The sequence below is a fragment of the Neurospora tetrasperma genome (assembly GCF_000213175.1).
Source record: "Neurospora tetrasperma FGSC 2508 unplaced genomic scaffold NEUTE1scaffold_1, whole genome shotgun sequence".
Classification (NCBI taxonomy): Eukaryota; Fungi; Ascomycota; class Sordariomycetes; order Sordariales; family Sordariaceae; genus Neurospora; species Neurospora tetrasperma.
The window spans coordinates 2,826,040-2,838,647 of record NW_009799099.1 but is presented as its reverse complement, the minus strand read 5'-3'; the positions used below and the strand labels follow the sequence as shown (position 1 = coordinate 2,838,647).

The 12,608-nt window shown below is 53.6% G+C and overlaps 4 protein-coding genes across 4 annotated transcripts; 1 reads left to right on the top strand and 3 right to left on the bottom strand.

Annotated features, from left to right (window-relative positions):
• Positions 1-45: 45 nt before the first annotated feature.
• Positions 46-578, bottom strand: NEUTE1DRAFT_134834 (uncharacterized protein; the record flags this gene model as incomplete). The annotated part of the gene is made up of 2 exons (XM_009849728.1): positions 46-288; positions 354-578. 2 exons carry the CDS (start codon positions 576-578, stop codon positions 46-48), a joined length of 468 nt encoding a protein of 155 aa, XP_009848030.1.
• An 826-nt stretch (positions 579-1,404) lies between these two features.
• On the bottom strand, positions 1,405-3,114 carry NEUTE1DRAFT_57663 (uncharacterized protein; the record flags this gene model as incomplete). The annotated part of the gene is made up of 2 exons (XM_009849004.1): positions 1,405-2,638; positions 2,697-3,114. 2 exons carry the CDS (start codon positions 3,112-3,114, stop codon positions 1,506-1,508), a joined length of 1,551 nt encoding a protein of 516 aa, XP_009847306.1.
• A 620-nt stretch (positions 3,115-3,734) lies between these two features.
• Positions 3,735-9,821, top strand: NEUTE1DRAFT_144181 (uncharacterized protein; the record flags this gene model as incomplete). Its single annotated transcript, XM_009849727.1, has 4 exons — positions 3,735-4,711; positions 5,713-6,252; positions 6,332-6,540; positions 6,609-9,821. The coding sequence occupies 4 exons, from the start codon at positions 3,760-3,762 to the stop codon at positions 9,594-9,596; spliced, it is 4,689 nt and encodes a 1,562-aa protein (XP_009848029.1).
• On the bottom strand, positions 9,796-12,592 carry NEUTE1DRAFT_119948 (uncharacterized protein; the record flags this gene model as incomplete). The annotated part of the gene is made up of 4 exons (XM_009849726.1): positions 9,796-12,226; positions 12,337-12,358; positions 12,400-12,534; positions 12,580-12,592. 4 exons carry the CDS (start codon positions 12,590-12,592, stop codon positions 9,973-9,975), a joined length of 2,424 nt encoding a protein of 807 aa, XP_009848028.1.
• Positions 12,593-12,608: the final 16 nt, after the last annotated feature.

Below are 12,608 nucleotides of genomic sequence, written 5' to 3'. Positions count from 1 at the left end.
GGGGGGGGGGGGTCACGTATGTATGATAGCCGGGAACACTATGCTTCAGAGCCCAATCCCTATCACCAACAATACCAAGACGACCGACCATTTCTCCATGCCGAAGTACAAGATTACTACCGATAGCGGAGGTATGAAGTAGATGCCCAGCCCGAACCACGTGCAAATCCCTTCGGCCAGGGAGATCTGCGAATACTTGTTGCTCTCGCGGGGCTCGCCGCCGCGGCCGCACAGGCTCGTTATGAAGGTGCCAAAAACCACCGTCCCGCACCCAACGGTCATGGTCCACTTGATGTGCCCCGCGTCAGCCCGTCGGCCGGATAGCAAGGAAGGTCCAGGCCGAGCCGATCCACGAGACTCGGGATGAGGGCAGCTCGCATCGTGCCGACGTAATAAAGCTGATAAACGCCAAAGGCGGACGGGCAACCCCAGACGAGCATGTTGGCGAGGATGGCGACGAGGACTTGCATACAGGCCAGGAGATCGCCGTCGGGACAGTCGGGGGAGTCTTCTTTCTTCTCAATTTTGCTCGAAACGAAGGAGAAGGACGATGATGTGGGGGGAGGGCTAATGAGCATCACTCTTTGCCAGGGACGGTACATCTATAGCTGATCCATGGTGAGAAGCGAAAGTATGGCTGTTGTCGTTGCTGATCGGTAGTGTTTAGGGTGCAGCTGTTTTTGACGACATGTTCATTGACCGTAGACGGGAGGTAGAGAGTACTTCTCGCCCAGGAATAATGATGACTTCTTTTGCTCTTGCTAATTTCTGGTAGAGATTATTCTGTTAACAGTTCTTACCCCGTGTGGAATCTGGAAGTCGGGAAGGAGCGAATGAGCGAAGGAAGGGAGAAAATTTTGAACCAAAAGTACAGAGATTCCTCGCTGCGTCCAAAGCATGACTGACTGAGGCAAAACAACGGGTCCATATGTATAGTACTATTGTCCGTTTCGGCTGCAGCATGCATTCATTGATTGCAACTAGAAGACACCTCTACGATCACGCAAATTCGTACGACCTGACCATATCCGGCTTTGTCCTGTTGTCATACACTTCGCCGACTCAGACCGTCCGTCCGTCCCGGTATTGCGGACCGTTATTAGTCTACATTCAGTTCCCATCGAGTGAATTTATCCACCTAGTGCTCTTCCCAGTCCGGGCTGTAGTGTAGCGGTTCCGTGTATTCAACGAGAGTGCAGCCGTGTGGATTAGCAATCACACGATCTGTACCGTGAAGATGCCGGTGACGGTTGAAACGAGAAACGGCCTGTGTCGCCGCCAGGCTGCCTGCTCCCCCCCTTCGCGCAAATGCCCGGAACGAAAAAGAGGCTGTATGGGACATAGCGATTCCGTGAAACATGCAAGTGATCTAATAGCACCTTCATATGCAAATTCTGTAGACTAGTGCTCAATGGGTATCAAATTGTTTCCTATCAGTTTTCGCTGTCACCCCCCATCTCCGGAGGTAATGCAATGTAATGGACTTTATCTACCACTAGTCCCGCTCACTGCTCCCCATCGGCAATGACGAGCTCGCTCGGATCAACAACCCATTCTTCTTCATCTCCGAATGTGTGTGCCAAGACAAAGGAGCCCTGGATTCTACCCATGCCGTAGGCGGCTCCCGTGTACTGGTCTTGGGTAGGCTTTACGTCGTCCTCCTTGATGATAACCGCCGTCGACAAGAAATTGGCCTGGATGCCCAACCCCATCTGTAGAGGGACACCACCCCAGCTGACTTCAACCTTACCAGACTTTCGCACAACCAGCTGCCCGACATAGCCGCCTTCGCGTGTCATATCTTCTTGCTCTGCGTCCGCATCTGCCTCCTCTCCGTTCTCCTTCTTGACCTTGCTCGCCTCCTCCGATGTCAAGTCGATCCGGGAGGACGACTTTTGCATAGTCGGCTGATCCAGCATCATAACATCGTCATTTTCCGGTTCCGGCTTGACCTTGGGAGCTGGCGCTGCGCTTTTGAGCGGCGGGAGCACGACGGGAAGCTGGAAGAGGAACATGTGCCCTTCGAGCTCAGTGCCGTGGTTGAAGAGCTCGACCAAACGCTCCCGGTCTTGCTGGGCAAAATCTGCCTCTGTTTCCTTGGGCTTCTTAGGCTTCTTCTCCTTCGGCTTTTCTGCTTCCTTTGTGGTGGCCATAACTTTCTTCTTGAGCTCTGGAGACTCGGGAGTCTTGATGACTCCTTCTGGGATGCTCTCCATATTGACGTCCTCCATCTCACCGCCCTCCTTCTTGATGATGGTCCTTGGTACCGCAGTGTCAACCGCTCCTTCATCCTTGATCTGTACTGGTCCTTCTCCGTTGTCGACGAAGAGATCGGAGCTATTGTCGTCGTCGTTGTCGTTATCGCCAGCGGCCACATCGACGCCGGCGTCTTGAGCTTCGATTTCCGCAGCGGTCGCCATAACAACCTCCTCTTCCTCATGCTCGAATCTCCTAATACCCATGGGCATAGGAGCTCTCTTCTTCTTTGTCCGGACCAGACCGTTCTCGAGCTTCTCCTCCTCATCTTCGAGGCTAAGACTGTAAAGCATGTCGGCGTTGATTCTGTTCGCGTCGAAGCCGTTGGATGTCCCGAAACCATCCGCGCCGCCTCCATCACCACCAGAAGAGCCTCCTCCATCTGCGAAAGACTGTTAGTGACGGACAGTATCAAAGTCAGATTAGCCACTACAACTTACAACCCATGCCTCCTGACAAGGGGCCGGCAGCACTTGCGGTGCGACCTCCCCTCATAAGAAAGTTACCTCGCCCGCGCCCACGTCCACCGCCTCTTCCACGCCCGCGGTTCGCCCGGGCTAATCGCCTGCTCTCTTGTTCATTTCGGATGTCCTGTAACCTCTGTTGTTCTTCTGCAATACGCTGTCTCTCTGCCTCGCCTCTTCTAACGGCCTTAGGTTTGAACTTGAGGCCCGGCTTGGCGGCTGACGAAGCTGCTGGGGTCGCCGCTGACGATGTTGATGTCGAGGGTGCTGCTGAAGCCGGCGCGGGCGTGGCTGCTGGGGTGGCTGATGATCCTGAGGCGGGTGTCTCCGCGGCGGCGGCAGGGCGGCGGCCGCCCCGCGGCGCCAAGCGTCCTCTACTCGGGGGCTGTGACATAGCTTGGGTGACCGTGATTTAATTCGGACGTGTGTTTCGTAGTATGGTCGCTGAGATGTGATTTATACGAAATGCTGGATGAACGCGGCAATTGCCGATGCCGGTTGCGTTGTGAATAGGAATGCGGTGAAATGATAGTATTCGTTTCCTTGTAGTATGTAGTGATCTGCGATGAGTTGAATGCTTGGTTAAATAATCGGAATTGAAATTGCCAATCGTGACGGTTCACGGAATGGATGGTTGGCAACTTACGAACAACGGGAAGTGATTTGAGGCGCTGCGGGGCAGTTTCGGAACCAGAAAAAAAAAATGGATTTAATTGATAAGCAGTGCAGCCTGGTGCCGATAAGAAGACGTTATTGCTATCGGAACAGCTTATACTAGCACGTTGACCCATTTTGGGCGGTTGTGTTACACAGTGAACTTCCGTACAGCGACTAAGCTGCATGGTTCAAATAGCACGGCTAATTGCGACGCCGCAAGTCATCCGTTATCAATAACACGTTGATTATTCAGTGTACACTCCGGTCACTGGAGCTTCCGAGAGCGGACAAGCAGTTGTTGCTTTTAACAACTTTAGTATGGATCCTCATCTTCTTCGAATACCTAAAATGAGGTGACGCTGTTGCGCATTGTCTCACCACCATGAACTCGCCATTTCCCAAATCCTCGTCGGCAGCGGGCGAGGGCAAGATTATCGCCCGGCTTCAACCCGATGGAGTCTCTGGCTTGGAGACCATCACCTACCAGTATCCACTCAAGCTCATCTCCCCATCAAAGCCGGCCGAGGACAAGAGCGTTCTGGTGTTCTTACTTTCCTACGGCGGTGGTCTGGTTGGTGGTGACCAGGTCAACCTCTCAATCCAGGTCCATCCACAAGCAAAGTTGACCATTGTCACCCAGGGCCATACCAAGGTCTTCACCTCTACGAAAACCGATATTGTGACGCGCCAGACAATGCGCGCACAAGTAGCATCAGGCGGTGCTCTTTGTCTCTTACCGGATCCCGTCCAGCCGTTCGCGGGTAGTGTTTACGAGCAGACGCAAATCTTCGAGCTGGCCAAGGATGCCTCGCTCTGTCTCTTGGACTGGGTCACTCAGGGGCGGTCGGCTCGTGGAGAGGACTGGAGCTTTGTTCGATGGCTTGGTCGCAACGAGGTGTGGACGCTGCCGGGAGGCGATGATAGCGGAGCTCGACTTCTTGTGCGAGACTCCCTTCTCCTGGACAGTGCACAGGCGCACCCACAGATGAAGACATTGCGTGAGTCGATGCATGCAATAGGCATTATGGGTACACTTATCTTGCGAGGGCCGAAAATGAAGTCCCTGGGCGAATTCTTCTTAGCCGAATTCACTGCTTTGCCGCGAATTGGAGCACGAGACTGGCGGAGTGAGGATGCGAAGAAGGCGGAGGTCATCGAGGGTCTGTCGACGGCGGAGACGTGGCGGCGTGACAGACTCAAGATGGAGAAGGAGAGTGGTCTGCTTTGGTCCGCTGCTCTTGTCAGGGGCTGCGTGGTGGTTAAGTTTGGTGCTCCAGAGGTTGAAGCTGGGAGAACATGGATAGGATCGATGCTTGTGCAGGAGGGGAGCATCGGTGAGATCTTTGGAGACCATGCACTATTATGTGTTAGATGAATGTGAGGAGATGTATATTCTGCGTTTCAAATTCGTATTTGAAGTTTGGTACCACGATTCAGCATATGCTATAACGGTCGGTGACAGGCACTATTAATATATACTGTCTTGAACACAAAGACGCAAGGGGAAAGCAAGTATCACACTTGAATCCATGTGAGTATCTGGAGGAAGGGGAATGAAGCCAGTAAGATGAGAAAAGAACGTGGCCTTCATTCTGTGTGAAGGGGCTCAGGGTTATTGTACGATGAAGTTGGCAGGAGCAGTGAATAATCATAGGTACGCATTGATATGATATGATGTCTTCTTCACAATGAACCAACCGCTCGAATTCCATCCATGTATGGACAATGAAGGGCCCAATCGCATTCTGCACGGTCGATTGTACCTGCAGGTCCAAGAGAACCGCTTGCAAGGACATTGTTGGTTGCAGCGGCTAGAAACACTGTCACCTACCGAATCGCCCCTGAAGAGGGTGGCGTTGAGGTTTCTATGAGAGAGTCTACATAGTAGTTAGGTAAATACATATCAGCTCTCTTAACGAAGTGAAACATTCGCAACCGGTGGCCAGCCGTGCATTCTTAACAAAGCGCAGTATCTAAGACTGACTGCAAATGGAAATTCTCATGGACTCATAGATGTGAACCGTTAAAGCGCAAGTAGCAAACCGAGACAGAGATATTTCAAAACGGAGCTTGCAAGTTGGAAAGTGCTGCCTAGTACACTACTGGTGTTGCAGTAGACAGCTTATTCATCAGCCAAGGGACTGGAAGGTCAGGTCAGCGACTCAGCGTACATTGTAGCACCGGAACTGAAGTGTTGACAAGCTGGAATAAAGTGGGGCTCCATTAGGTCGGGAACCGCCAAAATAATGTCGTGTGATGGGCGAGGAGTCCATGCAGCAACTGCAACCTCCCACTCGACGCGTCAATACCTTACCTAAGACCTTCCACCGAACAGAGTCGCCGGGTCGCTCTCTTCACCACGCCGCTCCGCCATCATCGCCCACAGATGTAATGACGACGACGACCCGACAGCCCCTCATGGAGACCACCGATAATACTGCGACGAGCTCGCCCACTCCCACTTCAACTGCGCGCCGCAGTGGACGCGTCACGAAAGCCCCCGCCAAGTTTACCCCCGAACCAACGTCGCTCAGTAAGCGCAAGCGTGCATCGGAAAATGACGACGGCGAGGACGGCGAAAATGAATCGCCCGAAGAAGGCCCTGATGAAGACGACGATCCCGACGCCAGTGAAGTTGAGCAGGAGCGCCAGCGGTCCAGGAAGAGGAAACCGTCATCCCAGTCGGCAAAGGCGAAGAAACCGGCTTTGAAAAAGCCAAAGATCAATGGAGATGCGCCATCGCGTCCCCAAACACCAGCAGAAACGCCTGCGTCCGCGCCCGCGCTGGCACTGAACAACCATGCCAGCCTTCCTAGTCGGCCCAAGAAGTCTGCTCGAGTTGCAATCGCCCAACCTGAGGGAGAGGGCCTCTACAGTCAGCCACCCTTTCAGTCCGAATCCCAGACAGTGCGCTGGCGCATAGTGTTCTTCCCATTGCTGACAAGGTCCAACAGCCGATATTTTTAGGTCCGACGACCGACCCAACGAAGTTGCGACCCGGTGGTATCACCAATACCAGGCTGACCACGCTGAGGCCCTTACCGACCTCGTCAACTGCATCCTTTTGTCTGCCGGATGCGACCAGCGAGTGACGGAGGATGATATCAGAGACCCTGATAACTGCCAGAACCGATTGGCGGATCTACAAAACGTTTATGCCGAGGTATGTCACTCCAAGCTCCCATTCATAGCAAGCGTGTCTGTACTAACACGTGTATCGTATTGTCATAGGTGGGCATCACGGATTACCCCTTGATTTCACGGGCGCGATCTACTAGATCATTCCGCGATCTTCTAGTCGGCTTTTTCAGATCCCTGGTGGACGTTTTGCATGAAACAGATGCCCTGTACAAGGATGTACAAATACTGGAGAACATTTCCAGATGGGTGGCATCCATGTCCTCTTCGACGCTTCGCCCATTCAGACATACAGCCACCACGATTGCGCTTGCTATTCAAACGGCACTTGTCAAGGCGGCGGGGATCTTGGATGGGCGTATCAGTAATTACATGCAGCAGCTCGAGAAGACGAAGGGCAAAGGATCCAAGAATGCCGGCCTTGTCGAATCTATACAACAAAACCTCACAGACGCCGAACACTATCGGGATGTTTGCAAGGACCAGATCCAGGACATCTTCGATACTGTCTTCGTTCACCGATACCGCGATATCGATGCAAAAATACGGACCGAGTGTGTTGAGGCGCTCGGCAACTGGATTCATATGCTCCCCACTGTGTTCATGGAGCCCGAGTACCTTCGATACCTCGGCTGGATGCTTTCCGACGTGATGCCACAAACAAGACACGAGGTCTTGAAGCAACTGGGAAGGATATTCAAGAACCATGCCGAAAAGCTCGGTCATTTCATTGATCGATTCCGGCCACGACTGGTTGAGATGGCCACCAAGGATTCCGATGTCAACGTGCGCGTAGTAGCCATCAGCAACATCCAGATCCTGAAAGATTCTGGCAATCTCGAACCGGACGAGATTGACTCTATCGGGCGTCTGATTTTTGACCCTGAACTGCGCATCCGCAAAGCTGTTCTTGACTTCTTTGCTGGGTGTGTAAATGACTCCATTGAGAACAAGGTTGAAGAAATCGGAGGCGAGGACGCGATCGACGAGTTGTTTCAGGACCAGGATGAGGAGGACTTCAGCTCGCCACGGAGCGATTGGGTCAGTATCAAGTGCCTCGCTGAGCTCCTCGCTGCCTATGATACACAAATTGAGGAGGAGAACCCCGTTGAGCCTCCGCGTAATCTCGATATCGCAGTCGATGCGATTCCAGCTGTCGCCCCCGAGACCAGAATCTCGCTGGCTGGACACGTGTTGTATGAGAAGATTGACCAGCTGAAAAACTGGGAGTTGCTATCCGGCTATCTCCTGTACGACCACTCTTCTAGCGCCAGCTCCAAATCTGCATCAAAGGGGGGCTCAGTTGAGACGGCCCTGCGGAGAGCAGTCGCACCGGAAGGCAGGGAAGAAGCTATACTGCTGGAGGTCCTCGCTTCTGCCGTGCGATCGAGCCTTGCAGCTCCTGCTGAGCTTGACAAGAGCAAAAAGCACTTGCGATCAGAAGGCATCCATCTTATCGGCCCAGAAGAGGCTGCTCGTAAGCTTGCTTCCATCATTCCCAAGCTTCTAAGCAAGTATGGGGCGGATGCCAGCACGGCCGTTACCGTGCTACGACTCGAACATTCCCTGGATCTTAACGTTTATCAGCAACTCGGCCAAGATTCGACCACGTACGACAGGTTATTAAACGGGATTTGCACCCAGTTCGATAGGCATATCGATAGAGGTGTGTTGGCAGAAACAACCACGGCACTGTTACATGGAAGAAAGTACCCCGCGTTGGAGGAGACGATAGATGAGAAGGTGTCAGAGCTGTGGGATAAGACCATCAACAAACTTCGGCAGTTTGACAAGTCTAGCGAGCTGGGTATTCGTCGTAACCTTGAGGAGCCTGCCATTATTGAACTTGGCAATATCCTTCTGAAGACCAGCAAACTCGTTACACTTAAGGACTGTATCGAGGTGCTGGAGGCAGACGGCCAGGTGGAGGGCTCCGAGTCTCCAGCTATTGAGATTCTTATCCGTATTGTTATGCGTGGCAAGCTCGACCAGGTTGACGAGAACTTGGATGACCCCGAAGACGAAGCAGTTTCTTTCGCCGTCAAGACATGCCTCTTCTACTTTATGTGGAAGGCTCGTGTCCTGAGAGACGCGGTCAGCGAGCAGAGGCCTATTCCCGCCCTTCAGATCGAACGTCTTAATACCCTGCGCCAGTCCTTCGTCAGGAACCTCGTCTGGACACTTTCCTCACGTGGAACTAACGATGACCTGCGCCTCTTTGCCACCGGTGCCCTCTGTGACTTGCACGTCGCCTTTGCCTCAGTCCGACGCGTTATCGAGCGCAACGCCGCTGAGGGATCCGCCGTCGACTACTCGTTGATCAACCCGCTCCTGGACCCCATCGACCCCGGACTCACGCGCGAGCTTATCGAAATCTTTACCGCCGCCGAGCGCGCTTACGCCCGCTGCATCAACAGGCAACTGAACAACCCAGGCGAAGACGAGGGGCCTATCGAGCATTTCTCCTCGGACGAGGAGGATGACGAAGACGAAGACGACAGCGATCTCACGCCCGTGCAGAAGAAGAGGAAAGAACTTAAGGCGGAACGGGTTCTCTGCGAGCTCACGGGTAAGATGGTGCTCGCCATCGTGGCCAAGGTGCTCGACCAGGGCGGCTCGGGACAGGGTGCAGCCGGCAAGATCAAGAAGCGCATGGTCAGGAACCAAAACAAGCTGGGTCACAACTTTAAGGAGACGCTGGCGTATCTCGTGGATGAAGGCCGGGCGGCGAGGGTAAGGGAAGCAGCTGCCAAAGCGGCCGGCAAGAAGAAGAGACCGGCTCTTGCCGCGCCTGGCTCAAGGGCTCGAGGCAGCAGACCGGCGGCTGCCGGAAACTCTGGTGTTTCGGTGGCTGGGAAGAAGCAGGCGCTCAGTGCGGAGATCATCACTGCGGAGGATAATGATTCAGAGCTATCGGATATCGAAATCGAGGAGGAGGAGCCCGAGGCCGTTCCCGATCCTGAAGAGAGAACCGAATTAGTTAATGATCCTATTGAGGATCACGATGAGGATGAAGGCGGGGAGGGAGACGGCAAGAGTAAGAAGGATGATGATGGTGACGAAGACATGGATGAGGAGTAGATCTGCTTTGGGCGGGCAGTTATGGTAGGTAATCAAACACCACAGGGTGATGGTTTCATGGATGGGAAGAGACAAGATGCGACTCAGACTCTATGTTCATTTAAATGATTTGGCGGCGAGCATGCAGGCAGGCTTTGTTTTGAGAACTCCAAGGACTTTAATTGTTTCGTACATTATCATGTTCTCTCTTTCCGTTCCTAGAGTCGCTATTATAATGGATTCGAAAAAAGCGGTTACGGTGGTCATGGGTTCAGACATAGTGGGGAGTGACTTTGGAGAGCTTCTGTTGAGTCGTACAGCAAAGCTTATTGCGACAAACGGTGGCGCGTAATAGTCTTGCTTGATCGATATAGATCAACAAGTACTTATCATCCATTCATACACATATCTTGGTGCCAAACATCCCAAACACCCTCACCCACCCACCCGCTGCTCCATCCGTCTTGGGCAGCCCATCATCGTCCTCCGACACCCGAACGCCATACTGCTTCAAGCAGCAACTGAACGGTTTGTTAGAAAGCTCTTCTTCCCCTTGATTCTGCTGATGCTGCTGCTGCTGCTGCTGCTGCTGCTCGCCATCTGAGTCCTCAAGCGGCGGCTTCAAATTCTCCAATTGTGCCACCGTCGTCGCCTTCTTTCCCTTGCGCTTTTTCGTTATCCTGCCATTCCCATTAATATCCTCATCCTCGCCCTTGCCCTCGTCTCTCTCCTCCCTCTTTTTGACCGCTGCACGAGCTTTATCAGCCTTGAGCTCCTCCAGGTTTCCCCAGAGAGTAAACATCCTCTCCCGCAGCGTAGCCAGAGTATGAGGGTCTCGGCGGAGGTTAACGGCGTCCAGACCGGTGAGACATTGTGCTTCTGTATTATCTACCGTCACCCATAGCCTGGCTCTTGTTTTGGGGTCACGGTCACATTTCCGTGTTTTGTCTTTGTCCATCGCAGCTACGGTTGCGGGCAATGATGGGGTGCTGGCGTCCTCAAGGAGAAGGGCGAAGCGCCATTCCCACGTTCGGCCTTTGTCTTGATCTTCATCGTCTGAAGCGTCCATGGTTGAGTTGAGGCTGTCTTGATCACTTTCGTCATCGTCATCATCGTGATCATTGTCCGACAATATATCAAACTCAGTCCACTTCCTTCCACAAGCAAAATCCTCTAGGTTGCACGGGTGGAAGTCCACGACGCGGACACAAGCATTATACTTGGTATTGGTAAACGGCAGCGGGATCTTGACGGGCTGGCCATTGACCATTGTCTCGTACATGACCGGTTCCAGAATAGACGCAAGCGTCGACACGGGCTTCGGATGCGCTTCGCAGGTGACGAGCTCATTCAAGCCCAGGGCAACCTTTTCTTGCTCCTCGACTGCCTTCTTCTCCAACTCAGCACGGTGCAGTTTGCGCCGTTCCTTGGCCCTGAACTTCTTGCCAGGGGGCTGGCCATCGAGGAGTACTTCATCGCTGCTGCCGGCTCTAGCAAATTTTCGCTTAGCCCCAGCCTCCTGCGCGGCCTTGACCGCTAGGATCTGCGTCTTTTTCTCCTGGGAGTAATCGCGCCAGCGGCGGACGGCCTCTTTCAAGCGCGGGTCGAATTTTACTTTGGTAACGCTGGGGTCAGGCGCGACGATGTCGAGGATCTCAACGTTGACTTTCCGGGCGGACGCGTTGCGCTCCTCCCTGAGAAAGCCCTCAAGGTGCGCGCCATTGCGGCCGAACTTGACTTGCACGTTGCGCAGCGAGAGCCAGGTGCCGGCTGAAACGCCGGCTTCGCGGATGAAGTCGGCATGCGCGTCGTAGCAGCTTATTTGGATGGTTCGTTTGCCGTAAGGGCCGACCCATGGGTGTTGTTGGGCGGCTTCTGGGTTGTTGTCTTCGGGATAGGCGTCGGCTGGCCTGGCTGCTGATGCGAGGTCTCTAACCCCTTCCCAGGTGTAATGGAAGAAAAAGTCGTTTTCGGTGTAGTCGCTGAGGTAGAGGGTGATTCGGCCCATTTCATCCGTGTAAGGATCTTTGGCAACTTGGCCGATTAGGTCATAGAAGTTGCCGTCCGTGACATCCTTCAAGAGACTAAACTTGTCTTTGACGTTCAGAGAAACTGTGACCCTTTGTTGGTACTCGGCCTCGTCGGGAACGTCATACTTGTCGATCACATTGTATAAGTATGACACATACTGGTGGTGTTCCTCCTTCAACAGCTTGTGGCTTTCACCTGGTTTTGGGGGCAAGAGTGCTACCTGTGCTGAAGCGGGATAGACGGGAATTGTTGCTGCCTTGTAAACGCAAACGGTGGTGATCTTGCTGGTGATGAGAGACTTTGGGTTGGACTTGAACCTCTGAACTTTTGCGCTTAGAACAACAAGCACGTCTCCGGCGCCGACTTCGGGCATGCGTGCCTCGGGGCGGAAGATGACGAGCTCAACTCCGGCCGATTCATCTTCAATGGACAAGTCAGAGATGGTCAGGGTGCACTTCCAGTCCGATCCGTGTGTCGCGACGGGTGCTCGGCAGTCCTTAAGAACACCAATGACATTGACCATAGACCCGGGCTGGGCATCTCCGTCATCGTCGAGAATGGCTCGTAGGGGTGTAAGCGTTGACGGAAAAAGTGGTGGCTTTGCCTTGGCCGCCGGTTTCCTGTCTCTGAGCGGGCGCATCATCTGGATATCCCAACTCTCCGCTCCGATTACATGGCGGCGAATGATGATGTGGATGAAACACCACCAGCGGTTGGTCGTGATAGTTACCAACCGTAGGGCAAGTTGGGGACTTCAGTGTTATACACTACGTACATTACGCGTTCACTTTACGCGTCTTGAAGGCGGAAATGGCACCTGCCCAATCGCCAAGCTTGCGCGACCGCATGTGCAGGGCAAGGGTCTTGGCCGCCCGTCGGGCCAGACCATCCGACTTGAAGCGCTGTGCTTTCAGCAAGCCTTGCAGGGCTACGGTAATGGTTAGACGTATGGTCTGTGCTTTCTCTTACCTACCCAGTACAGTCATGAGGGGTCGGGGACTC